General features: G+C 31.2%; 3 protein-coding genes and 1 non-coding gene across 8 annotated transcripts; 3 read left to right on the forward strand and 1 right to left on the reverse strand.

Moving 5' to 3' along the window:
• Window positions 1-416: 416 nt before the first annotated feature.
• LOC107941297 (myb-related protein 308-like) lies at window positions 417-1728 on the forward strand. Its single transcript, NM_001327448.1, is given in 3 exon segments — window positions 417-661; window positions 751-880; window positions 993-1728. Coding segments are annotated over 3 exon segments (816 nt in total). The 5' UTR covers window positions 417-528; the 3' UTR covers window positions 1546-1728.
• Window positions 1729-11453: 9725 nt separating this feature from the next.
• Window positions 11454-11525, forward strand: TRNAD-GUC (transfer RNA aspartic acid (anticodon GUC)). The gene has a single exon. It is a non-coding gene; the product is annotated as a tRNA-Asp (tRNA).
• LOC107941296 (peroxisome biogenesis factor 10) lies at window positions 11492-14933 on the forward strand. The gene is made up of 11 exons (XM_016874854.2): window positions 11492-11886; window positions 11978-12009; window positions 12101-12190; window positions 12292-12386; window positions 12518-12728; window positions 12905-12974; window positions 13072-13150; window positions 13282-13415; window positions 13781-13869; window positions 14311-14396; window positions 14499-14933. Exons 1-11 carry the CDS (start codon window positions 11565-11567, stop codon window positions 14599-14601), a joined length of 1311 nt encoding a protein of 436 aa, XP_016730343.2. The 5' UTR covers window positions 11492-11564; the 3' UTR covers window positions 14602-14933.
• A 2644-nt stretch (window positions 14934-17577) lies between these two features.
• On the reverse strand, window positions 17578-20892 carry LOC107941300 (mechanosensitive ion channel protein 10). Of its 5 annotated transcripts, none has more exons than XM_016874859.2 (6): window positions 20700-20892; window positions 19073-20354; window positions 18871-18991; window positions 18443-18736; window positions 18149-18351; window positions 17578-18055 (listed from the first exon to the last, which is right to left on the reverse strand). In XM_016874859.2, the coding sequence occupies exons 2-6, from the start codon at window positions 20329-20331 to the stop codon at window positions 17785-17787; spliced, it is 2148 nt and encodes a 715-aa protein (XP_016730348.1). In that variant the 5' UTR covers window positions 20332-20354; window positions 20700-20892; the 3' UTR covers window positions 17578-17784. The 5 variants fall into 5 exon arrangements, with proteins under 5 accessions (XP_016730348.1, XP_016730347.1, XP_016730351.1 ...); XM_016874858.2 differs by having other exon boundaries at window positions 20450-20892; XM_016874862.2 differs by having other exon boundaries at window positions 20731-20891.
• Window positions 20893-26848: the final 5956 nt, after the last annotated feature.

Here is a 26848-nt window from a genome sequence, read left to right on the forward strand (position 1 = left end):
ATGGAAATTGAATGTAAAATGCCCACTACAGTGACAAATACTAGGCTGCCGAAAACAGAAACTGACAAAATTGTATATGAGACTTCACATTCTACACTTTTTTTTTTCTTAAACCAAATTTTAAAAACACACCAACACACACATAATAGAGCATGTGTTACCTTCTTTTGCCACTTGCCATACACACTGCTCCACATACATCATAACCCCTAAATTATAGGCTTTTTCTAAAGCATTATTCATGTCAACTTGCTACACAATATTTTATTACCATACATTTCTTTTTGATTGAGACTACAAATTAACATACACATTATTTCTTCATATATAGATTTTAGTATTTCCAATTTTTGAAGCCTAACCATGTATATATATATACACACACACACATGTATTAATAATTTGCTTTGCAACTTGAAGTCTTTTTAAGTTGATGCATGGGGTCATCTTCCATTTTTATGGGTTTATAAATAGAGGGAGACAGAGAGAGAGAGAGAGAGAGAGAGAGAGAGAGAGAGTAGGAGAAATATGGGAAGGAGTCCATGTTGCTCCAAGGAAGGACTCAACAAAGGAGCTTGGACTGCTTTAGAAGATAAAATACTTGCATCATATATTCATGTTCATGGTGAAGGCAAATGGAGAAACCTCCCCAAGAGAGCTGGTATATATATATAAAACCCCAAAGTGAAATTATTGTAATTATGCTTTTCATTTCATGCCTTTTGATGGTTTATATCCCCCAAAATGCAGGTTTGAAGAGATGTGGCAAAAGTTGCAGACTTAGATGGCTGAATTATCTTAGACCAGATATTAAAAGAGGCAACATCTCTCATGATGAAGAAGAACTCATTATAAGACTCCATAATCTTCTTGGCAACAGGTATGTAATCTCTCTCTCTCTCTCTCTCTCTCTCTCTCTCTCTCTCTCTCTCTCTCTCTCTCCTTTCAGCTTAGTAAACTCGAGACCTTGTTTAAAGGGTATGAACTCGCAGATGGTCTTTAATAGCTGGAAGGCTACCCGGGCGAACAGACAATGAAATCAAGAACTACTGGAACACTACTTTAGGTAAGAGAGCTAAAGCTCAAGCATCCATTGATGCTAAAACGATACCAACCGAGTCTAGGCTCAATGAACCCTCGAAAAGTTCAACTAAAATCGAAGTGATTCGAACTAAAGCTATTAGGTGTAGCAGCAAGGTGATGGTCCCATTACAACCACCTGCAACTCATCAACATGGTCAACATCACTGTACAAATAATAATGAAGAAATGGGTGGTGGTATTTCAACAATTGAAGCTCACAATGGAATTCAAATGCTCGAGTCATTGTACAGTGATGGCGGCTCAAATTTGTTGAGCTTCGAGATCAATGAACTGTTGAAATCACACGATGGTGGAGAATTTGAGGAGAATCCTATGCAGCAGCACTTTCCGTTGGGTGAGGCAATGCTTAAGGATTGGTCTACATGTCATTGTCTTGATGACAATGGTGCCACTGATTTGGAATCATTGGCCTTTTTGCTTGACACTGATGAATGGCCATGATACGAATATCAGTACTGCTACAGTGAAAAATAAAGGCAATCATTTCACCGTATATCTTTTTTCCTTAAGATTAGAAAAAAAATGCTTCTTTTTGCTTGTTGGAAGGATGCATGTTATGACAAAATTACTGTAATTTTGGGTGTTGAAAAATAAATAACTCATCCACGTGTCTGGTTAATGCTACCATTCTTGTTTTTAACCTCATTCCTTCGTTTGATCTTTGATTAAACTATTTTAAAGTTTAAAGATGGATTTAAAATTTGATCTGTAATTAAAGGACTTGTCATGGAATTAACCCAAAAAATAACACATGCAACCAAAACAGTGTAGGCTGTAGTTACTTGGAAAATTTGCCTCCTAATAAGGTAGGGGACCAAAAGAAAATTGCATGTGAAAAAATGTCTAATGCAAAAACAATCTCAATTCTCAAGCATGCATCATTGATTTGTTCGTACGAGAATATTAGTGGCTATGAATTCCGGGTCATTTTATATTTTAAAATGGCTTAATTATCTCTTCAGTTTTTATCCTCTTTCAACTTTTTTAATTTTAATTTTTTTTAGCTTTGAAACTTGGTTGAAAAAGGAGTTTCTGCATTTACAGTGAATTCGACGGAATGCTAATAAGGCAACTTCATTTCACCTACACAATTTTATTCATGAATATGCTCCAGTTTTTATATTTTGGCGCCACCATTTAAGTTGAAGGAGTTAAGAACCATATATAATTTGTTCATTTCTTCTTCGATTTTTCTATTATTTAGCCTATAAATTGAAGTGATTGTTTTTATTCTAAAATACTAAACTAATTTAACTAAGAACGTAACAGATAATAAAATAGGAAAATAATCGAATGTACCAATGAGAGAGACAATACCCAGGAAAGAATCCACCTATACTCCATTTATTATTATGAATCTGAATTAAATGATTTATTCGCTTGCTCCTTGATCCGTAGAAATCCCTAAATTATGTTAATATCTCTTTCGAGAGTAAGAACAACTGACTCTAGGTTGATTAATTGAAATCTCTTTCTAATTAAAGCCCCTATTGTCTCATTAACTCGATCTATAGATTTCCCTATTAGATTTGACTCTTATTCGGTAGATTTATGTTGTCCTATTTCTAGGATTGCATGCAACTCCACTCAATTATGCTAGATCTACTCTTAAACAGGGACTTTTGCTCCACTAATTAAGCACATTAAGCATGAATTAATATCCTGAAAATACTAAAACATGAAATAAACATACATAATTGAGAACAAGAATCAAGTATTTATCATATAACTCAGAAATCAAATAATAAGATTCATCATAGGTTTCATCTTCCCTATAGGTATCTAGAGAATTTGGTTCACAATTTGGAATAAAACCATCTCAAAGTTAGGATAACAACAAGACATAAAGAAACCCAATAAAACTTCTAAGGAAATTGAATGGAGATCTTCAATTCAATCTTGAGAGAGATCCGCTTCTGAGTTGAATCCAGTGGCTTTCTTCGAGTTTTTTCTTTGTTCTTCTCTATGTGCCCCCTTATATCCTCTTCTAATATGTATTTATAAACTTTAGAATGCTCATAAACCCTAAAAAATGAGTTTTTTCGCGTAAAAGAGAAACAGGGTGCGAAATCGACACGGGCTGGCGCGTAGGCGTGTGGCCAGCCCGTGTGGAAATGCCCAGGCCATGTGGATCTTGAAAACAACTCTTTTTGTCCGATTTTGGCCCGTTTTTCGCTCCTTTCACTTCCCTATGCTCACCTAAGTATAGAAACATAGATTTAAAGGATTAGGAGCATCAAATTCACTAATTTACATGATAAATCATCCAAAAACGCATCAAGAATGAGATTAAAAATATGTTACTTTTATGACTTATCAACTCTTATTACCTCATATATATATATATATAGTTTGAGTAAATTCAGATTTTAAATTTTGTGGATACGAAATTAATAAATGATGTAAACATTCACGTACGTTGCCTAAAATGGGAAAATAATTGAGGGTTGATCTTATTACCTCATTTATATAGTTGAAGTGATTTTAGATTTTAACTTTTAGAAAAGTTAAATGATATTGAAATTTTGTGAGTAGGAAGTTCACAAGTGCTTCCCCATGACCTAACAAGGACAATGATGAAAAACTAAAATAATATTTTAATCTCTTATTAACTATATAGTGTTTATAAATCTTGTCTAATTTTCAAATTTATACCAAGAAAACACACAGTTGTGACATGTGACCCCAAAATGTCAAGTTAGGTAGAAGACATGTGTTGGTGGATGGAATTTGACCGTTAGATGGGAATCCTTAAAACACTCCAGATTTAAAAATATTTTTGAAGATGTTGATGATGTGACAGCCAATTACATCACGTTATTTATTTTATTAATATCAACCTACAAACCGTGGGGATATATGTCAATGATAGATCACAACAGTAACTGCTACCTATAATTCAGCCCCTACTTTTTGGTGAGGAGATTGTTAGATTTACCCATGCATGCACCTCGCTTAAACGTATAAAAGGAGTAAATTATAAATTTATCAACCTCCTTTTTCCCTTCAATTATTTTGCATGCTTTTGTGCAGGTTAATATTATAATTCTCACTTTACTATTTAATTTGATATCTGAATTTTTCGTTGTTTCATGCAAGTATGGATCTCAATTTTTTGAATTTCATATATAAATTATCATGTCTTTTAGATTTGATGTTCACATTGTAAAATATTCGCCCCTTAAGCCATAAAGTTACACTTTATATTAATAAAATATTTTTTAACTTTTAATTATATAAACTTAATAATAATAATCAAATTTTAATTTATGACGGGCCTTGAAAGACTAAACTTAGAGACCTAATATGCACTTTAAAGCCCAATTTTATAATTAATTGATTTGACCCATACCCATACATATTAGGCTAGTGTCTTTCTTGTAGTTTGATTTGTATGTCTTGTTAAATAATTATCTTCCTCTTGTAAGGTGCCGACACTGGAGAGAGAAAAAGAAAGGAGTTTGATGCCGAGATTGAAAGCACAGAGTAAAAAAAATACAAATTATCTTCCTCTCGGCTCCTTACACAAAAGACCTCTCGGTAAATATTTTTGCATAAATTATGTTTTTTTATTATAACGATATTTATAAAATTTTTAGTATAGTATTAGTTGTTCTTTTTTGCATATTGGAAAGAATTTTTTAATTTTATATAGTGCAATTTTTTTCTTTTAATTTTTTTACAGTTAAATCGTTCATGCTTTTTAAAAAACATTAAATTGATTTGTTTGATAAGAAAAAAAAGTATCCGAGAAGAATTGACAATTGTTTACGTTAGTAAAAAGGTCATTCAGATTTAGAAGTAATTTTGCCCCCTTAGTGTAAAATATTGGATCCATCCCTGCCTAAGTTTGACTTTAATGTTCAATTTGGTACTTAAGTTTTTCTTTTGTCACGATTAAATACGTATTTTTTTACTAGAGCGCACATGTCAAATATTTATTGGGTCATATGATGTTGTTTGGTTTGGGTACCAAACTGAATATTGATGCTAAATTTAGATACCAAATTAAACATTGAAACCAAATAGATAATAAATGGTATATTAACCCTTATTATTTTTTAAATACTATAAATAATGAATAAAAGGATTATTATTATTTTTCGTATAAAATAACCTCACGAGTAAACTTAAGATATTCTCATATCTCTTTATAATATATTAAACAATAACAATAAAAACATCATTTTAATTATACTTATATAATTTTTTAATTTTTACTTACAATATACTTAATAATAGTTTGTGAAAATTCATGTTTGTTGAGCGTTTAGCTGTGTGTTCTCTCGGTGAGGGGAATCGGGTATTTATAAGATACGGTTACTGTTCATTGAAATGACGTTTTAGGTAGGCTCCATGCATGCCACAAACGATAAATTTTAAATTTATAAGATACGGCTATTGTTAATTGAAATGACGTCTTCGATAGGCTCCATGCGTGCCAACATGTACATTGTTCTAAACTTAACACGTGTGTATTGAACTACCCACTTGATTTTGCATCTTCTGCCTGCGAACACCCAGAAACATGCGAGCCTCACTCACGAGCTCATTATGCGAGCTTTCCCCACGAGCCCCTAGTGTCTCTATTTTGTGGGGCTCAAATTCCTCCAATCTACTCGGATTGTGGATTGGTAGTTTGAGATTATATTCGGGTTTCGAGTAAGAAAATACCATAACAATGTTTGTTTTGAAGATAATGTTTTTTATATTGACGATTTTTTAAGTTAGTTTTCTCTAAAATAATTAATTATGAGAATCCTAGACAGAACCTTGGGATGGTATCATCTAATTGTTTTTATTACAAAAAATAATCGAAGGTGGATATATGTCAATTTGAAGATAATAATTGTTTTCTTACATGTCGTTAATGCTCACGCAAGAAGTTGGTACACTATAATAATATTCATAGATATTAGATTGGTAAATAATACATTTGAGTGATTATAATAAAAATTATTATTATATAATATTAGAAATAATTAGATTGATAATCAAAATATATTTCTACATCTTTCTATTGTTAATATATTTCTATTGACGGAGGAAAAAAAAACATGATTTAAGATAGATAAGAAAATATGATAATAAGATAAAGATGGGTTTATTGTACCAAATGTCCTCAAACTATGATCTAGATTCTAAATTAGTCTGTATACTTTAAAACATTTTAATTTAATTCTTAAAGTATGAGTATCATATTAATCATGTCTTTCCATCGACCCAATCATTAACTTGCTCAAATCTGGCATAGAACTTATTTAAAATATGTGAAACCAATTTTAAATATGTTTGTGTGTATCACATGAACAATTTGAATATGATATATTTAAAAAATCTTTTATTTTTTTCAAGAATTAATTTTAATTTTTTTCCTACTAGAAAAAAATTATTTTATCTTTTTAAAGGTGGGTGACTAAAATAAGTGTACACTAAATAGATAACTAAAATGATAATATTTCTGACTGTGTTTAAAATATAATATTTTTTAGTGACCAAAATAAAAATTTATAAAAGTTAGAGGTCACTAACTGTAGTGATGTTTGAGTGCTACCATACAGCTTTCTCAAAGAATATAATTTTATCCAACATGTACAAAAAGGGTCTCAAAAAATATGCCGACAGCAACCATAGACAAAACCGAAAACTTTGACTTTAGTCATTGTCCCAATGAATCAATGCGAGAGACGCCGCCGTACAATCATTAGGGGTTGAATGGGGTGACGGCCTACTTTTAGAATTGGTCAAATTCTGCTATAAGTCCCTCTACTTTGCATAAGTTATGGATTTAATCTCTATATTTTAGTTTGTTTAATTTTAGTCATTGTCATTTTTTTAGATTTTGAAATTTCAGTCCTAACTAAATGGTAGTAATTAAATATATTTGGTTACTTTTGTTATTAATCATGTACTATGCCTAAAGTTGTAGAGTTAGCCCATGTTCTTCAATTAGATAATTAATTAGACCTTACATTTTTTGAAATTTGAAATTTCGGTCTGAACACAAACGACAAACTTTAAACTTATAACTTTAAATTTGGGATGGTCCCTTTCTTTTTCTTCCTAACTGGAACGCACACAAGCAATATTCATACATAACTAGATAAATTTAATTTTATACATGAAATTTTGATAAACTACCAAACCATTATCGATGTAATATAGTTTTACGTTTATATGTTGCATATACAAATAATTATATTTATCCAATTTAAAAATAAATGGATGTATTTATTTAAATATGTATAAATGCACCAAATCAGTGTTGATGAATCAAATTGCATATATACAATTGTAATTTGATACATGAACATTGATTGGATGCAATTATACATATGGAATTTTTATTGTGATTCAGTTATACACATTTAAATAAATACACCACTTTCTTTTCATATAATAAATATACTTATTTGTATACGCAATACATAAATGTAAAATGATGATATATTAATAATTGTCTTAGCAATTTTTGAAAATTGAATCAAATCAAAATTTCATGTATAAATTTGCACAAATCATAGTTCATGTATAACATTGTAAATTTAATCAAAATTCATGTATAGTTTTAAGATTTATCTCACAAAAAAAAACTCTGAAACTTCACCAAATAATGTCCAAATGTCATAAAATAAAATTCCATTTTGTCAAAATAAATCCAAAAACCCAAAACTCAAAATTAATATAAAAAAATCGAAAATCAAATCAAATTATCATCAACAATTCAAAACCGAAGAGAACCAAACTCATTCTAACTTCAAATCATACACTAAATTGTTCATGTTCTTCATTCTTTTTCTAAAAATCCTGTTCGATATCTATATCCAATACATTTTTCAACATTGATAAGTAAAATATAAGTTAATATATTAAAAAAGGCCCTTAAAGTACATCACTTTATTTACACAAACCCCTTATATTATTTTTGTAATTAAATAAGCTTCTAATCAATAATTTTTATCTATTAAAGTCTTTGATTTTAATAATTCAAAAATAATTTTTTTACTTTAATATTAATATCAAGTGCTTTTATAGATAAAAATCATAGGATGTTAGAGATTTATTTAACTACAAACATAGTTTAAGGGCTTGTTTAAGTAAAGTGTAACGGTTTACAGTGACGAATCTTGGTGTTACCTTTTGGGGGCTAATTAAAATTTTTTTTAATTAAAACTTTTAGAGGGTTTAATAAGAATTTTCAAAAAAAAAACCCTGAAGGGTTTAATTATTTTTTTCAAAAAATTGAGGGGCTTAATAAGAATTTCTAAAAATTTTGAAAGGCCTAGTTAAAATTTTTAAAAATTTTAAGAGGTTTAATGATAATTTACAAAACTTTGGAGGACCTAATTAAAATTTTCATAAAATTTAAAAATGCCTAACAACAATTTTTCAAAATTTTGGGAGGCCTTGGCCCTCATGAAGATCTGCCTATGGTAGTTTAAAGACTCTTTTTATAGTATATTAACCTAAAATATAACTCTCTAAGAATCTATTAAATATAAGAAAAACTTTAAAAAATTAAACATATCCATGTCCAACACAAACATGTCTTAGAATATTTTTAGATGAGTTAAAGTCTTAATGCAAAGTCTAAACATCAATATACACCACAATAATATGAAAAACACCAAAAGCCATAACTAATATCTATAGTTCTATTGATGCATCTGAATGGAAATTTTTTGCATGATATGTAAATATAACTTACTGTAATTGCCGTATAGCTGGAGCTAGCTAAAACCCTTCAATAATTAAGTTTGACTGACCCGCAAATTACAATCAATTATATGGTAATCCGAAAAGACATAGTTGGTCTAGAAACAAGAAAATTGAGTGCATATATTTTGACCATAATACAATGCTACCTAACCTTGTAGCGAAGTGATGGAATTGAAAGCATTGTTTTGACTTGTGTGTTATGAGATTGGACCCCAACCCCATGATGAACATTCAAACTTGAAAAAAAGAAGAAAAACAGTAAGGGTATGATTTTTTATGGCTGCTTGAGCTCGGAAATGATTGGCGAAAGACGATGGATCGGATTCGGAGGCTATACATTCCTTTGCAAGATGCACGTAAATTTTGAAGCGTTGGAGTTTATACTTCGAGAAATGCTTTGTAAAAGGTGAATAGATGAGATTCAAAGGCAAGGTAGCAAATAGTGTCATAGCTAGGATGAGAGACTCGAGGGAAAAATCAAAAAATTGTTTTAGAGAGACCAAAAATGAATAAATTTTTACAAATTTTTGGGAAAGAGAAAAAAATACAATTTAACTATTATACTAATTTATAATTTCCTAAAGATTAATAAAAAAATTCCATCTTTGGGTACTTAGACTGCTTGATGTATTCATACCTTATGAGAGTGTTCCTAAGTATTCATACCTAGCCTTTAGACTACTTGATGTATCGTCATTGGTTGTGCTGCACTAGTTTGTTCGACTTGCTCTGTTGACCTCGCGACTTCAATTGCTCAGGGTATTTTTCGGTAAGATTATTGGATCTTGATAGCTACTTGTTAGGTCAGATAACTTGGTTCCTAGATGACAACTTAGTTAAGTGATTAAGGTCTGATGGACATAGGTTTTCTTTAGGCCTCGGTGTGTTAATATTGAGCCTTGCTTAATTCATTAGAAACACCGAAGTTTCTTACATTATACTTTTGTAGCAATTAGGACACCAAGCTGTTGTTGTAGTATAGTGGTAAGTATTTCCGCCATGTCACCCTGATTTGGGTTTGGTCCCCGGCAACGGTGAATTTTTTTTCCCTTACTTTGTCATTCACTGCTCAGAATTCGACCATGGAGCCACGGCGATTCCCTCTTGCAGCTCAACCCGAAATAATGAGAGCGGCGGAGAAAGACGACCAATACGCTTCCTTCGTCTACGATGCCTTCCACCACCTTTTCGGTACTCAATTCTTCTCTATTTTCTCCAGTACTGTTAATATGAAGAATTGTAAAAAAAAAAAAAAATAGGTACCAGAGTTGCAGTAGCTTAAGCAGCAAAGAGTGCCATAACTAAGGTGAGAGTGTATTTAGGTATATATACTTAGCTGCTCGATAATATTTTTAGAATCAAATTGATGGTTAAATTAATTATGTCGTCGATTGAATGGTTAGTGGAGTGGCTGAAACTTTTTTTTAACAGTTTTAAATAACAGATCAAAATTTAAAGGCTCTTGTTGAATTAAGCATTACAAATTCTAATCCAACATTAAGGTTATCATTATAACATATCATATTTTGGCTAGTATTGGTAAACAATAACCAATATTTATATATTTTTAAATTTTAATTTCTTAATTGACTAGTGTGACATGTTTTATAAATGATTTTACGCATTTAAAGTTTTAATTAAATCTTAAACAATGTAATTTTAATTATTGTAATTAATTTGTTATTTGAATTGTTAAATATAATTAGAATATATTAACTTATTTAGCAATTCAAATATAATAAAAATACGTTTTCAAATACCATATTAAAAGGTTGGTATGATATTAAAAAAATTCAAATCATAATTACAATATATGTACTATTTTCAACATACAATATAATTTTACTTCATTTAATTATTATTTAAAATAATAATTAATAAATATTATTAAAATATATTAATTATTTTGATATGTAATACTAATAAAAAACCTATTATTAAAGCATTTGAGCAAACAATAAAAAACTGATATGTTGTAAAATACACTTTTCACTATTCAACTTTTATTTTTATTTTATTAATAGTAGCTATAATATTTTGTAAATAATATATAATTAATATATAGCAAAATATAATATCGATTAAAAATAAAAAAAAATGTTTAATTTTTTTAAAAATTTGTAATAATTGTAAATTAAATTATAATTATTTTTAAATGTGTAATTATCACAACTTCTATTAAATTATAATTATTTTTAAATGTACAATTATCACGAATTCTACTTTGCCTTAACTTTTTTAATTAATAATTCTAAAATAAATAGTATAATTATTTTTAAATATCGATTTAGTAATATAGTAGAAAATAAAGTTTATTTTCGTCGGTTCAAAAGTTTTTTCAAACTCGTGTTATATATTATAGATATAGATATAGATATGATTAATTAAATCTTTAAATTTTATTTAAATAAAATGAAATGTAAGGTGAAAAAATTATATTAGTATTGAAATATTTTATACTGTGATAAATACACTTAAGAGTTTTCATTTTTTATTCATATTCACTTGCTTAGTAGCTAGTTTGCTGAGTAATGGGCCTTGCTTAATTCATAAGCTTTTATTGGGCTTGAGGTGTTAACAAGCAAAGAAATCTGTCGTAAAATTTATTTTTTAGAATCATTCAACAAGTGGTCGTTGTAGTATAGTGGTAAGTATTTCCGCCTGTCACGCGGACGACCCGGGTTCGATCCCCGGCAACGGCGTTAATTTTCTATTTTTCTGTATTCACTGCTCAGAATACGATGTCGTTACGTTTCCCTCCAATCTCTTGTCTCTGTTTGTGCCTCAGAACTCCTCTCCACCACTTCGACTTGAGAGGGAAAGAAAAAAAAAAAAAAGCTTCGATTTCACTGAGAACTGAAACGGAGATGGGATCGGGGAGAAACGACTCGCCCGGGTCAGGCAACCCAGGTCCAAGTGGGGAATCGGATCCCTCCCCCCCGACGGAGCCACGGCGATTCCCTCTTGCAGCTCAACCCGAGATAATGAGAGCGGCGGAGAAAGACGACCAATACGCTTCCTTCGTCTACGACGCCTGCCGCGACGCCTTCCGCCATCTTTTTGGTACTCAATTCTTCATTATTTTCCCTATATTTTCTCCAGCACTGTTATTATACCTTATAAAATATAAAAGAAATGTAAATTTTTTTTATAGGTACCAGAGTTGCAGTAGCTTATCAGAACGAGGTTAGTTTTAGACTCCAATCCCTAATAATTCACTAAATTAAAATTTGTCTTACTTACATTTTTTTTTTGAAAAATTTAATTTATTTTGCAGACAAAACTCCTAGGTCAAATGCTTTACTATGTTTTAACAACAGGTTCTGGGCAGCAAACATTAGGAGAAGAATACTGTGATATAACTCAGGTTTGATATATTTTGAAGAAAAGAAATGAATTATTTATTGCTCAAAATATTTATCTGAATTTATTCTCTGAATGGCTTGATATGGTGTTTTCTATTTTAAGGTTGCTGGACCTCATGGCCTTTCCCCAACACCTGCTAGACGTGCTCTCTTTATTGTGTATCAGACTGCAGTTCCTTACATTGCCGAAAGAATTAGGTTTAAATTGAAGCTTTTTCATCCCTTTTCATGTTTGTTTTACTGTTTGGGTACTTCGTTTTTTGTTGATAACAGGAGACGCATTATGTTTATCGGAATTTGAGGGTATGTCTGAATTTTCCTTTGTGCAGCTCTAGAATTGCGTCCCGTGGTATTACCCTTGCTGATTTGCAGTCTGATGAGTTCTATAGTAACAGTGGTTCTGAGAGGAGTCAAGTAGAGTCATCCACAGGCGTTGAAATTTCATTACCCTCAGAGTCTACTGCATCAGTATCTGCACTGTCGAGGTTGAAAGAGAAACTGCGTGGAATGTGTTTACGTGCAGTTCAGAGATGGCCAGCAGTATGAATATCATGTTCTTTTTTTTTTTCTGAAAGAGTTCTTTTCACTTATAGAAAACTACTTTTGTTCATTCTCTGGGGCTCTTTCTTACAAGCACAACTTAATTCTTTTAGTTTTGTTCTTTCGTTGTTGATGTAGTCCTTTAGACGGATATATTTTGGTGCTGTTGCATGCAGGTGCTGCCTATAGCTCGTGAATTCTTGCAATGGGTTCTACGTGCTAACCTCATGTTCTTCTACTTTGAAGGTATTTAGAGCTTACTCATCTATAGTTACTAATAAATTTTTGAAATGGAACTTCAGTCATCTTAATATTGTTAATTTTCTGTTGACAACCTTGGTAGGTTTCTATTATCATATATCCAAACGAGCAGCTGGTATTCGCTATGTGTTTATTGGGAAGCCATCAAATCAAAGACCCAGGTATATGGTTTTCTACTTGTTTGCTTTGATGCAACATCTTTCTTTACATGTTTGGAGCTCAACATCATGCGAGGAAAAGTTTGGGTGTGCTGAATATCGATAATAAAATTTTTGGCTGCCTTCAACTACAGGTACCAAATCCTGGGGATTTTCCTCTTAATTCAGCTATGCATCATTGCCGCTGAAGGTCTGCGGCGCAGCAACGTATCTTCAATTACAAGTTCAATTCATCAAACCTCATTAGGGTCTCATCAAAATCCAACAGGTTAATTTGCAACAAGTTTCCTTGTAGTGCTTTTGTAAACTTGCAGCTTTCAAGATGAAAAGTTTATATTGTGTCAATGGCCAAGTGCTTGATGGTTAACCTATAATCTGATAACCTCATCTGGCTTCCTTGCCTATAAGTTGAATCTTTTGGATTATTGCTAGAATGAATGTCAAGTTAATTGTACAAAAGGTATATCTCTTGGCTTTATTAGTATTTAGTAAAGCTCTTGAGATAGCCGATAGTAAACCTACTATGTTCACTGGGAAATCGATATTTAAGACATTTCATTATCCTCATTTCAAGCAGTTGTGCCATGGGAGATTAGCATGTATTGTGTGACACATTGTTGTTTGGGCATGTAGGACAAGGTTTACCTCTGTTAAATGAAGAAGGCAACTTGATACCAACGGAGGCTGACCGGGGTAGCTGGGTTGGTGAATCAACTTCAGAGGTAAATTATCGAGTTTATCACTGAATATTCTGTTTATGTATTTCGTTATTATCATCCCCTACCATTTTTATTTCTTATTGCCATATTCATTGTAGGAAAGTGCTAGATTAAGAGATCATAAGTACTAGGCAAGATTAACGATAAAATATTCGTGTTACTAATCATTGGCAGGTGGAACTTATCGAAGGTTTAAAACCATTATGGAACATTGATCTCATATGAAAAGGACTGTATCATTGATAAACCCTAAAATCTAAAAGCTCTTCCCCGAGCAAGTTGCTTTAAATATTTCAACTTCTTAGCTTTGATTTAATTTACCTATTCATTATTAGAAGCTTATTTATTTTGGGTTATTAAAGTACTATGAACAACATCTTGGTTGCTTGCACTTTGCCAAATGATAACATATAATGCTCAAAATCTTCTTTTGCTGCAATTCAGTCAACAGGTGTTGTCAGCAAATGCATCTTATGCCTAAGTAACCGACAACACCCGACGGCTACACCATGCGGTCATGTATTCTGCTGGTACTTCTCTTTTCCCTCATTGTCAAATGAATCTTAGATGTAGATTCCATGTTAGAAGAAGAGACTGCAAAAATTTATTCATATATCGTGAACTGTCTGTAGGAACTGCATCATGGAATGGTGCAACGAGAAACCCGAATGCCCACTTTGCCGCACTCCCATAACACATTCGAGTCTAGTTTGTTTATATCATTCAGACTTTTAGCTTTTAGTTATCGTCCTGCATTTTGCTGGTGAAAATTTTTAGAAAGTATACAAAAGAAAATAAGGATTAGTATGTTTTTTCAATAACCATTGTAATAGATAATTTCCCCTCTGTTAGGGGATATCTGCATAGGTAGACCATATTTTCATCTCCCTTGGCACAAGATGTACAATTATGTTAGTTCCGATTTTTTATATTCTTTTTTAAAATACTCTGTGTCTAGTACTTGTGTTGGATACATTCTTGGGTATGAAGACGAGGATATCAGTTTTCAACCATATCCAACATTCACATTCAAGGTTATAAATAGATGCTGAGTTGACAGGTTTTAATGGTTCAAATTTATTTTCAAGGTTAAATTATGCTATTAGTCCTTGTACTTTTCAAATTTTAAAATTTTAGTCTTGACTCTAACAATAATAGTTAAATATGTTTTGTTAAATTTAATTACTAGTCTTGTATTGTGTGTATAGTTGTAGATTTAGTTCATATTCTCCAATTGAATCATTCTAAGTCTAGTTTTTGGATTTTGTCTATTAATTGAATTTTTAGTGAGTAATATATATAAATAACAAGTTGACATGGCATCCCACGTATGATAGTATATTTGTTACATTAGATTTTGAAAATAGTAGAACTTGATCAATTTAATAGTTATTTAACAATTTAAATCAACAACTTTTATAAGGTATTGCAGAAGTTAGCCTATTTTCAAGCTTGCACAAGTTTGTAGGGAAAAAAGTTCACACCCTAGTTGACGCCATTTTAGACATTAAACTAGTAGCTATAATCAAAATTCCTTTCTAAGTTTGGCTAAACTCAACACCAATTTTCTTAAGAAAATAATAATATTTTTATAATGAAAATTATTTGGCAAGTATTTTATCACTCCTAATATAATTATTAATTTTTTTTACAAAAGTACTTTTAATATTTTTTTCTTACTCGAAAAAGTAAATTTACTTTCCTACAATTTAATTGATTAAATTGGAAATGGGAGAGAATGGAAAAGTGAGAAGAAAATAAAATTTGAACGTGCTTGATAAGAAAAAAAGAAGTGAGAAAATCGAAGAGAAAAAGAGAGAATCATTTCCCATAGTGATGCATAAAACCCTATCATTTTAAATTGAAACCATGATAGAAGAGAAATCAAGAAAGATATGTATGTTAGTTCAAAATTATATGTTTTTAAATATTTTATTTTCTTTCAAATTTCTAATCTTTTCTATCAAGCATTTTTATAGAAAGAAAAATTATACATTTTCATCTTTCTATTTTTCTATCATTCCAATTTTTCATTTTTCCACTCTACCAAATAGAGCTTAAGGTTGAAGAAAAACCTAAAATTCCAAAAATCGATTTATGTCATAGTATTTTAATTAAATTTATTTAAGCTTTGTTGGATTTGATTCAATTTTCTATCTATAAAATACATTTTTATTTAAATCAAATTCAACAATGTCATACGTGTGCTGTTTTTCTTAATTTATAATTTTAATCTAAAAAAATATTTTATATAAAAAATATTATTTATAACTTATAAATTCAGATCAAAATTGACCTCAACTTTAATCAGTTACTGACAAAAACTTTAAAGTATCAATCACTTTTGGCCATTGAATTTTTTTTGTCCCAATTTGGTAAGTATCAATCACTTCCCAAGTTGGTACTTAAAGTATGCTTTGGTTATATTTTTTAGTTCATTTTTTGACAGACATTAAAAAAAATTTTATAGCCAATCACAAAGCGCCACATGGTGTCTTTGTGTAAATAAACAAATATTTTCTTCTATTAAATGTATATACACATTAAAAAATATAAAAAATAGAAATACACATATAAAAAATTCAAATATATATATGTGAAATCTAGAAAAAAAACATATAATTATTTTTTGTATAATTTTTAATGTGTATATACATTTAATAAAAAAATATTAATTTTTTACATAAAGACGTCACGTGGTGTTTTTTAATTGATTATAAGATTCTTTTAATGTTTGTAAAAAACTTACTAAAAAATATAACTAAAGAATACTTTAGGTACCAAATTAGGACAAAAAAAATTAGGTACCAAAATGAAAAAATGAGTATATTTCAGAAGCCAAATCGTGAATTAAGCCTTGTTTATTACTGATCTATTTTATGATTATGCACCTAGGTCATTGTGAGTGGAAAGCTCCGTGCCCAGCGTGCTAAGTCTATGAAGTTCAAGGATGGTTACATGATATCCTCTGGTTATCCTGTCAAGGAATATATTGATTCTGCCGTTAGACACGTCCTTCTTAGACATGTCAGTTAAAATGCAGTTCTAAGTGGCTTTTTTCTTCTATTATTATCCAACTAAGAGATTTGATGTTAAGATTTTGTAACATGAAAGTTATCTGTTTGTTTTTTGTTCATGTTTTCCTTTAATAGTTACCTGAAAGACATTGGTGTTCTGTTTGAAATATTTTCAGGGTGTGCTGGGTATCAAAGTTAAAATCATGCTTGATTGGGATCCTAAGGGCAAGCAGGGCCCTATGACCCTCCAAAGGATGAAGAAGAGTCTAAAGAAAAGAAAGAGTATGAAGCAGTTGTTCCCCCAACCAATATCGAGGTTCCGGTTCTGGTTTAGAGCCATAATGTTGATGCCCCCAACCAAGTTTATATTACCTTTTATGTTCTTCAACACTAATATACATTAGCAGGACAATTACTGGATGGCTCTGCATGAATTAATGTTTTGCTGAGATCCTTTGTTTAGGATTTGGGTTCCAATTATTTTGAGTTTAGATCGAGTTGTTTTAAACTTGCGGATTCAGGTGAATTTGGGTTTGAGACGGTTTTAATTCGGATTTTTGACAATTATAATAAAATCAAGTAGAATAATAGTTGATCGAATCGGTTTCATATCATAATTAAGTTCGAATCTAAGGAATGTGAATCCATGCCAGATGTATTTCTAGAAACTTTCCACTCTAAATCAAAGCAAAACTTGTCAAAAGTTAAAAAGCATTCATTCATCCTACTCAATACTTGAAGCGAAACAAAAACCCTACATAGCATTGGTCTTAACTCTTCCATTCCATAGATGTATACTTCTAGCTACCAACTGCATTTCAGCTCACCCATGTTAAGAGGGCAATAAAATGGGCATGCCTACCTATATTATAGAAGATTCTTGAGCAACAAGCAAAACTGATTAGTTGATTGCATACGTTGTGCCGGGCCTGTCTTGGTTGACTTGGTTGAAATTCACATGTTGGGGGAGTAGATTGTATCTTATACCCAGCTCCTCGAAAATTCTCTTCAACGCGAGAACCAGCTCGGTTCTACGCCTGTTCTTTTCTCTGAAGTCCTGAAAGTTCATTGTGTGTGTACAAAAGAGAGCCATCTTTAATTTATTAACGTTCTCGATCTCCTTCACCACCACTAGGTGGCCAGGATGCCATAGGGTATTTGCCTCCAAATGCCTGGTAAGACACAAAGAACATAAATTCTATAGCCAAAATCGACTCGTAATGTTTGAAATATGTTCTATAAACATGCTACAAATCTGATCTTACTTCTTTATTTCTTCTTTCAGCCTGCCTATTGTCTTTGCAGGGGTCATAAAATCAATGGAGAACTCTATAGTATCACCCATATCTGGACTTCGGTAGTAGTTGCTGATTGGCTTTGTAGCCAAAACTGAATTTGGGTAGTACACCTTTTCATTATCGAGCTTCAAGAAGACGGTCGTTAAAATATTCATTTCCTCAACCAGCAACTATCAGTTACCAAGTGATAAGCATAGTTAGTAATATTTACCAGACATGCATGTATATATATATACAGGAACAACCCCTTCAAACAATTACCTGAACACCATCAACTACACAACGATCACCTACATCAAACGGATGCATCACGAATACGAATATAATAGCTTCGAAAATAGTCTTGCAGGTGTTTCCAAACATAAAGGCTGCAACTACAAGCTGTGAAGAAAGGAGCAAAAGCACTTTTGTGGTTGCAATTTCCATCAAAAGTAACCATATGACAACGGTAACGATAATCAAGACAACGGTTACAAGTTTGTTCAATTGCTTTACGGCTGTTTTGGTGTCGCTCAAAGCATGTGCTAGCGTTTTCCGATCCTGGTAAACTTTTATCTGTATGAAATAACAAAAGCAAGCATGTTGACCAAGAATCCTACAACAGGATATTATGTTTGCATCAAATTCACATATGTGTGCGTGTGTGTATGTATATATGTGTTTATATAGTTTCATATAAGTGCTCTTACCACCCAGTTAGTGAAACTTTTTCTGTCAATTTTTCCAGTGCTTGATCCTTCAAACAATGGAAACACGAGTTCCACCTCCTCCTTGATCATGAACCTTAAGAGATCGTCTTCGTCGATGTAACTGACCATAAAGAGCATATCGTAAGGGAAAAGGAAAAAACAAAAATTACTAGAAGCCTAAAGAAAAAGCTGATATTCTCACTGGCGATTTTGATTACTCTCATGACAGACCACGTTCGAGAAAATTTGATGAGCAACATACTGTGCCTCCTCCTCATTAGTGATCTCTTTATCTGCTTGTTCACCACTTTCTTTGTAAACACTTTCGTCTAACGTGTTGGAGATCGTTGAAAGCCCTGAATTCGTGATAGCATCTACCAACACCTTCATGTGCCAAGATGAAACCTTTTCTCGTTTCAATTGATGGACTTTTCCCATGTCAATCACATTTTTCGCTTTTGCTTCTTTACCTTTCTTGTTTTTGCTAACAGTCAAATGCGTAGGTGATCTTTGAAACCCATCGATCTCCATAAACGGAGGTCCGGAAAGGGTCTTAAGTATGTAATGATGGAACACTGATTCTTGTATTCTGTCAAAGAACTTGTTCATATGGAAATTGGAAGCTAATAGCTTTAACAACAAAGTCTTCAACAACCACAAAAATGATCCGATAAGAACACTAACTAATGTCCATGTTACTTTATCGAGGATTTTCGTGGCAGTCTTCGATCTCTCAATGCCAAGAAACAATAGAGTCCAAGTAAGAAGAACTAAACTCAACCAAATAAACACTTGAACACTCTTCTTCAAACCATGAACAAAATACAACACTTTCTTCCTTAACAAAAAGTTGATCTCAATCAAGAAAACAACCAAATGCATGAACCAATTAGTAACCAACATACCACAAAATATAACCATAACAAGCACACACCATTTCCAAATATGCAAACCCCAAATTTGTGTCTTTTGCAGTTTATCTAAAGCTAAACTAGCTATTAAGCATCCCAATAGGATCAAAAACACAACTACCTCAAACACAACCTTGGGTTTCACTCCTTTAAGCTTCTCTTTATGTAGTTTAACTTTCTTAATGATCTCTTCATGTTCTTTTTCTCCATTAGAGGTCATTGAAAATGTTTTTGACACACTAGAATCTGTCCTAATATTAGGGGAGGCCTTATTGAAGGAATGTCTATATGGTGAACCAAGTTGTTCTTGAGTAGCTAAGTTAGTCTCTTCCATTTGATCAGATTCAATGAGATAAGATTGTTCCCCAAATCTTGATTTGGGTTTTGTAAATGATCTTCTTCGAGTAAGGTGAGACTCATTACCTGCATTTGGGACTTTTGGTGGTTTATTTGCAGTGTGTTTAGGGGTTAATACCTCCGATTCTTTCGACACTTTGGGAGTTTCTTCGTTGGAAACATTAATCAACACTTCTTCTTTCTTATCTGCCATGTCTTTAGCTTTTCATTAAACACCTGGTAGGAGATTTAAACAGAGGATCAGATTTATATTTAAGAACAGAAATGGAAACTTATAGAGAGAGAATCAAAAGATCTGAATACCCATTGACCTTTTGGCTTTTAGTCCATTACCAGAAAAGTTTTCAAGGAAAAAAAAAGAAGAAGAAAGTCTCCACAGGATACCCAGAAATAGTAAAAAAACAAGAAGCTCCGCTACACAACTTAAAGCAATGACAAGATACCAAAAGACATTGTAAGAAACACCCAAAGGTAAAACAAAAAAGAAGAACACTCTGAAAGTAAGATTCAGATTAAAATGTTCTGACTTTACTCCTTTGTCGTGGGTAGGTGGAGGAGTACCATTTAATTAATGAAAGGAAGATGAGTTTGCCTGTAGCTAGCTGACAAGAAAGACAGAAAGACGTTGTTTTTCTTCCTTCAGGCTGCTTTTTTTTAGCTTTATAGAACTTCCAATTTCTATTCTCTGAACCCCTCCTATTTTTTATTTTTATTTTTGTGAAAAAATGGAGCATGGATATCTTGATCATGTGAATATTCTCATCATCAGCTTTATGGGTTGTCACCATAAGTTGCAGGTTTTAACCTTATTATGATGTTATTTAGTTTTTATATTTTCTCAAGTTTAATATTTTAATTCTAATCATATAATAACTATTATATTATTTTCAGAATCTAATATTCCAAACCTTTTATTGTATTTGTAATGCTATGTTAGTTTTCTACTTTTTACAAAAAATCGATAGCCGTCCTTATTTGAATCAATACCAAAATTTTAAATTTTGAAAAATATTATGATTAATAATGATTTAACTGGAGAACATAGCTTAAACCTATAACTTCACACATAGTATAAGACTAATAGCAAAATTTAACCAAACAGATTTAACTTGTACCATTCTATCATGACTAGAGACTAACATTAATCAAATCCAAATATAAGGTTAGATCCATAATTTACACAAAATACAGGGGTTAATAGCAAAATTTGACCATTCTTAAAGCAAACTCTATCCATTTTTATATTAGATACATTAATTTACAACTTTATATATTGATCTTAGTAAACAGAAGTATACATAGAAAATTTAAATGTTGAAGTTTCCCAAGGTTCGATTTGGGACGGTGATAATTTATTTTTAAACTTAAAAAAATTCCAGGACTTTCCAAGAAATTTTTTTTAATACGAGGAGAGATGAAACTTTATATTAAAACTGAAATGATCTCAAGTGAATTAAAACTTTATATTAATAGAAGTTAAAACTAAATTCGATATAATTTGGTTAATCAGTTGATTAATTGATCTAAAATTTCGATTAACGGTTAATTCGATTTAAAATTAGGTAATTAATTAAATTAACTGAACTTAATAAATAATATTACATATTATATGTATTAAGCTATTATTAACTCGGTTAATTTGGTCAAATGAACATTATTATTTATTTATTTTATATATTTTGTACTTGTTTTAACCAAAAATAAAATAAAACATATAAATTTCGATTAATCCAGTTAACCGACCAAATTAATCAAAATATTTCGGTTCTGTTAATTTTTCTTAATTTTTTTTGATTCAATTAACGGTTAAAGGATTAAAAAATTCAGTTAATACTAGTTCGGATCGGTTAACCATTTGAACACCCTAATTATACTATACTATTGGTTTGATTGGTTTATGCTCATAAGGTTAAGATATGTTTCAAGTTTTTATATTCTTTATAGATTTGTAATTTAGTCATTTTAGTTTTATTTTTAGGAATTAAATCTCTCTATTTTTTAAATTTAAAAATTAGGTCCAATTATTATTATCTTTAAAAAAATTTTGCTAAAATTATTTGTGTGTCATTTTAGAATAAACAAATATTGACATGATAACGCCATGTAAGAAGAAAAAGAATTTAATTAACTAAGATTTTTTAACAATACTGGATTTGTATTGTTAAAATAGAAAAATAGAGAAATTCAATTCCTTAGAATCAAAATAGAGAGGCTAAATTTTAAATATATGAAGAATACATGGACTTAGAGGATAATTAAACCTTTAATTTAATTTATTAATTCTTTTTTTGTACATAGAGATGGAACCTTCTATTTATTTAATAATTATAGTTTAAAAAGGAATTTAAAATTAAAACCACTATTTTTGACTTTTGAATTTTGATTTAAATATTTAAAAATAAAAATAAAAATAATCAATTTTGAGCTTTAATATTTAAATCTGTTATTTTATTATTTTGACAGTAGAGGTGGAAGCGAAGCAACGAGACAAAAGGGAAGTGGTGTGTTTCTTTCACTCCCCTATCCCGGTTTTAGATTTCATTCCACCCGATGAAGAAGCTTCCTTCAGCCTGCCTTCAAACTTCCCAACCTTATTCTTGCTTTTCCCATACATCTAGCCATATTTTTTTTCTCGAAATCAAGGTGTTTATCGTCTCACTAATCTCTTTTATCCTGAGTGTTCTCCAAAAATACTCCATTTTTCATGGGAGGGGATCAAGTCATATTACATCCTTAAATGAAGTATTTTTTTTTATTCACGATACACAATTTTAAGATTAAAAAAAGAATTGAAGTTAATTTTTTTAGAAGATCATATTTAAATTGTATAAAAATTTTAAATCATTTTATTGACTTGCAATTTCGAAATTAAAATTAAAATTTTATAATTTTGAAAAGGAAAGTGTGCTTTAAAATAAAAATTTTGATGTTACAAAGTAGGAATAAAAGAAGGAAAAAATCCCACAACAAAGAAATCAGAATTGTGGCCAAGCCCAAGAGAGACATAAATTTTGGGTATATGAGAAACTTGTATTTATCAATGCCCATTTCTTTGGTGCACTCTATATACTATTTCGTAATTAAAATAGAAAAAAAAATCAATGCCAATCATTTATTTTATCTTTCAAAGTTCTAAACTTGATTTTAATCAATAAATATGTTATAATTGTCGATCAGATAGTCAAGAACCACAAGTAAATTATCTAAAATCAATATTCTTGTATGAAAGCATCTTAAACAGTTAAGGTTGCACTTGCATCACCAATAAACAGGTAACTAGGCAAACCAATTGGCCAACCGATAATCACCCACTCTATCTTGCTTCCTTACTCCTACCACACCATTTGCCGACTTAAGCATTTGAGAGTATCCAAGCTCCAACACTCCTTACTTCACATTTGTCATCCATGAATCTCGCAAGTTGTCTCTAAACCCAATCCATCACCCGAAAGACATCAACGAGATGAAGAGGCAAGACTGGATAAAAAGTAAAAGTTGGCCCCTCAAAAGGTGCTGTGGACCACAATTTCATATATGGCCTTATATGGTGTAACCTTAGCCGAGTGAGAGTCGGTCCACTCTGACCTACAACTGTGGCCTTCCCTCACACTTTGTACTTTGCAAAAAAAAAAAAAGCTGATAAAGGATATCTTATGGAAATTCATAGGGGATGGCAAATAATGAATCTTTGTCATTAACAAAAAATGAAAGATCCAAAAGAATGGTCAATTTTTCTAACCATTTATCTCTGCATTTTGAAGATAAAAACAATAAGGAAGCCAGGATTTCTTCTTATACTCTTATGTAAAGCTGAGATGGAAATGCTTTTTATTCTTTTATAAGAATAATCTGTCAGTTTTTGGAGGATACCAATCTGATATACTGGATATGATGAAGGATTACTGGTCTTACATTGATGGATGATTTGTTGATATATATATATATAAATATTACTTTCTTTTGTCAACACAAATCTGGGTTGTAATTCAAAAATTGATATTGATTGTGAAGATCGGATTTGATCCTTTTGAGATTATAACTATTTATCTCATTCCTTTTATCTTTATTTTAAGGTAATTCATTTATTGAGAGTAATTTTTTATTCACCATTTATCTCAATCCTTTCTATGTTACAGTTTTAGCTGTTTGTACTAAACTATTCTTTTATTATAATTTTATAAGAATAATGCTCCAATAAGAATGCGAGAAGTTGAGTTTAAATTATCTTTTATACAATAAAAATTAAAATGAGTTACTCTCTAGCTAAGACTATGTAAACGTAGGATTGAATTCGAAATACGTAACTAAACCGATTGTCTTCATTATTTACACTTTTTAAGTTGCAACTCATCGTAACAACTAAGTAACTTCATCATTTACATAAATAAAAAGGGTTAATCGCGTTCAATATCCTTAAATTATTGGTTAAATTTTAAATTTCACCTTTTAAAATTCAAAACGTTTCTACTGAAATCTGATTTTTTTATTAGTCTAGTAGTGTTAAAAAAAAGCTTAGATCATGCATGGTTCCTGTTTTAAACACATAAATTAATAAATATTTTCAAACACGTTAAATCGAACTAATATTTAATATTAGATTTGTAGTTAGACTAATAAAAAGACCAGATTAAAACAATACTTCAATTTAAAGATTCAATTGAAATATTTTAATATTTTAAAAACCAATTTAAGAGTTAAACTATAATGTGGGGATATTTGTTTGAACTAACCCTATATCATTATCATGATTCATGAATGAAATTGAAGCTCATGAGGTAACTATTTGTCTCCTATTCCAAAGACCAAAATGGAAAACACCCAATTTCCCCCATTGTCTAACTTTTTCTAGGAGACAAACTTGAAACTTGAAGCTATTAATTACCATATTCTATGATTATTCTTTCAAGAAAATAGTGGGTTTTTTTGTTTTTTAACTCCAAAATACATGAATCACTCAAAATTTGGTGGGTTGATGGGAGCTAGTTTAAGCCTTAAAAAGGTCATAATGAGGCCTCTCATCATTTTCTCTAATCAAATTTAACTTTTAACCACTACACTAAAACAGGTCTTTAGCGGCGTTTTTTTAAGCCTTTAGCGACGCTTTTTAATGCCATTAAAGGTATTTGCGGCGCTCTCAGAAGCACCGCAAAAAAGGCCGCTAACGAAAACGTCGCAAACGTTTGCAGCGTTTACAAAAAAAACGCCGCTAAAGACCATGTTCTTTAGCGGCGCTTAAAAAAACGCCTCTAAAGACCATGTTCTTTAGCGGCGCTTAGAAAAAAAAACGCCGCTAAAGACCATGTTCTTTAGCGGCGCTTAGAAAAAAACGCCGCTAAAGATCATGTTTTTTAGCAGCGTTTTTGTATTAAATTTTTGAGATTTTTTATATTAAAATTTTCATTTTTTCAGCCTCCTGTAGCAACAAATCAAAAGGAACCAGATTTAAACCAGCCAAAAGCAATAAATTTATATAATATTTCAAATTAAACGAATAAAAAAATATTAATATCAATAAATAAAAGTGAATTCATAGTATTTTTGCAAAAATGTTAAATGTTAAAATGATAAAAATATTTATGTCATACACTATGAAGGCGGAAGTTCCGACTGAAACATCTTCATCACAGCCTGAAGCTGTTGCTGGAGATCGTCGTACTTTTTGGCCTGCTCTGCTTCTCTCGCTGCAACTTCCGCTTCCCTCGCCGCCGCCTCTGCTTTAAGTTGTAGCTGGAGTTCTTCATATTTCCTTTGAACCTCAACTGTGGTCGCTTGCATCTCAGCCATTTAGTCTTTCAACCTCTGAACTTCAGCTTGAGCCTGACTCCCCGAAGCCGTGTATTGGTGGGAGTTGGATCCAAAATATTGGGTTGGGCTAACAAAAGATCCTTGAAATCGAACCCGACCATACCTTTCAGGACCCAAAACTTCAGTAATAATCCGGTTATCAATGTCTTCAAGATGAACAGAACTATCACTAGAAACAATCGCTTCGTACTCCGCCTTTTTATCCTTTAGTTTTTCCTAATAAATAAATCACATAGTTAGGAACGCAATATTATATATTAAAAAACATATGCAACATAACAATAGTTGCATTACAAGCAATGAATTATACCATTAGAAAATAAACACTAAAAATAACTAAAATAAGTCAAATCTTATTAAGTAAACGTACCATTATTTCACCAGCTTCAGGAGTCATGGGAGATCCATCTTTCTTCCTATGTGTAATTTCAAAAAGTTGAAGGCGTCCAACTTTTTGACCGGACGACAGTTCCTACAATATGGTAGTATAAATATTATTTAACAGAAAGTTATACATATTCAACAATATTAAAAAAATTAAAAATACCTCCGCCTCAGCTACACATGCAAAACTTCTCGACCCGGCTGTGTGGGTGAATTTTTGTTTCTGCCTGCTGCTTTTTCCAACTTGTTCATGATTCTACGTTATGAAATTTTTAGTACGTAAATAGAAAATACTATAAACCAAAATAATTACAATAGTTTGGAAGTACATCATACCTCGCCTTTCTTCGAATGCCAAAATCTAACCGCATCTTCCCATTGGTACCTCAACATACCCGGCGGGACATTTTGCAATTTCTCATCTAGGGTTGTTTTTGTTTTACAATAATTTTTCTTCAAAGTACTTTTATTGTCTCTCCATCTTTTTCCCAATGCTTTCTTTACGTAAGCATCTGAAACCT

This window comes from Gossypium hirsutum, chromosome D07, assembly GCF_007990345.1.
Source record: "Gossypium hirsutum isolate 1008001.06 chromosome D07, Gossypium_hirsutum_v2.1, whole genome shotgun sequence".
NCBI lineage: Eukaryota > Viridiplantae > Streptophyta > Magnoliopsida > Malvales > Malvaceae > Gossypium > Gossypium hirsutum.

Coding starts and splice junctions, on each gene's coding strand:
- LOC107941296 (XM_016874854.2), top strand. CDS start 11,565: ATGTCGTTACGTTTCCCTCCAATCTCTTGTCTCTGTTTGTGCCTCAGA. Junction 12,975..13,071: donor CATGTTCTTCTACTTTGAAG/GTATTTAGAGCT, acceptor CAACCTTGGTAG/GTTTCTATTATCATATATCC. Junction 13,416..13,780: donor GTCTCATCAAAATCCAACAG/GTTAATTTGCAA, acceptor TTGGGCATGTAG/GACAAGGTTTACCTCTGTTA.
- LOC107941300 (XM_016874859.2), bottom strand. CDS start 20,331: ATGGCAGATAAGAAAGAAGAAGTGTTGATTAATGTTTCCAACGAAGAA. Junction 18,992..19,072: donor GAGAGTAATCAAAATCGCCA/GTGAGAATATCA, acceptor CTTTATGGTCAG/TTACATCGACGAAGACGATC. Junction 18,737..18,870: donor AAAGTTTCACTAACTGGGTG/GTAAGAGCACTT, acceptor TATTTCATACAG/ATAAAAGTTTACCAGGATCG.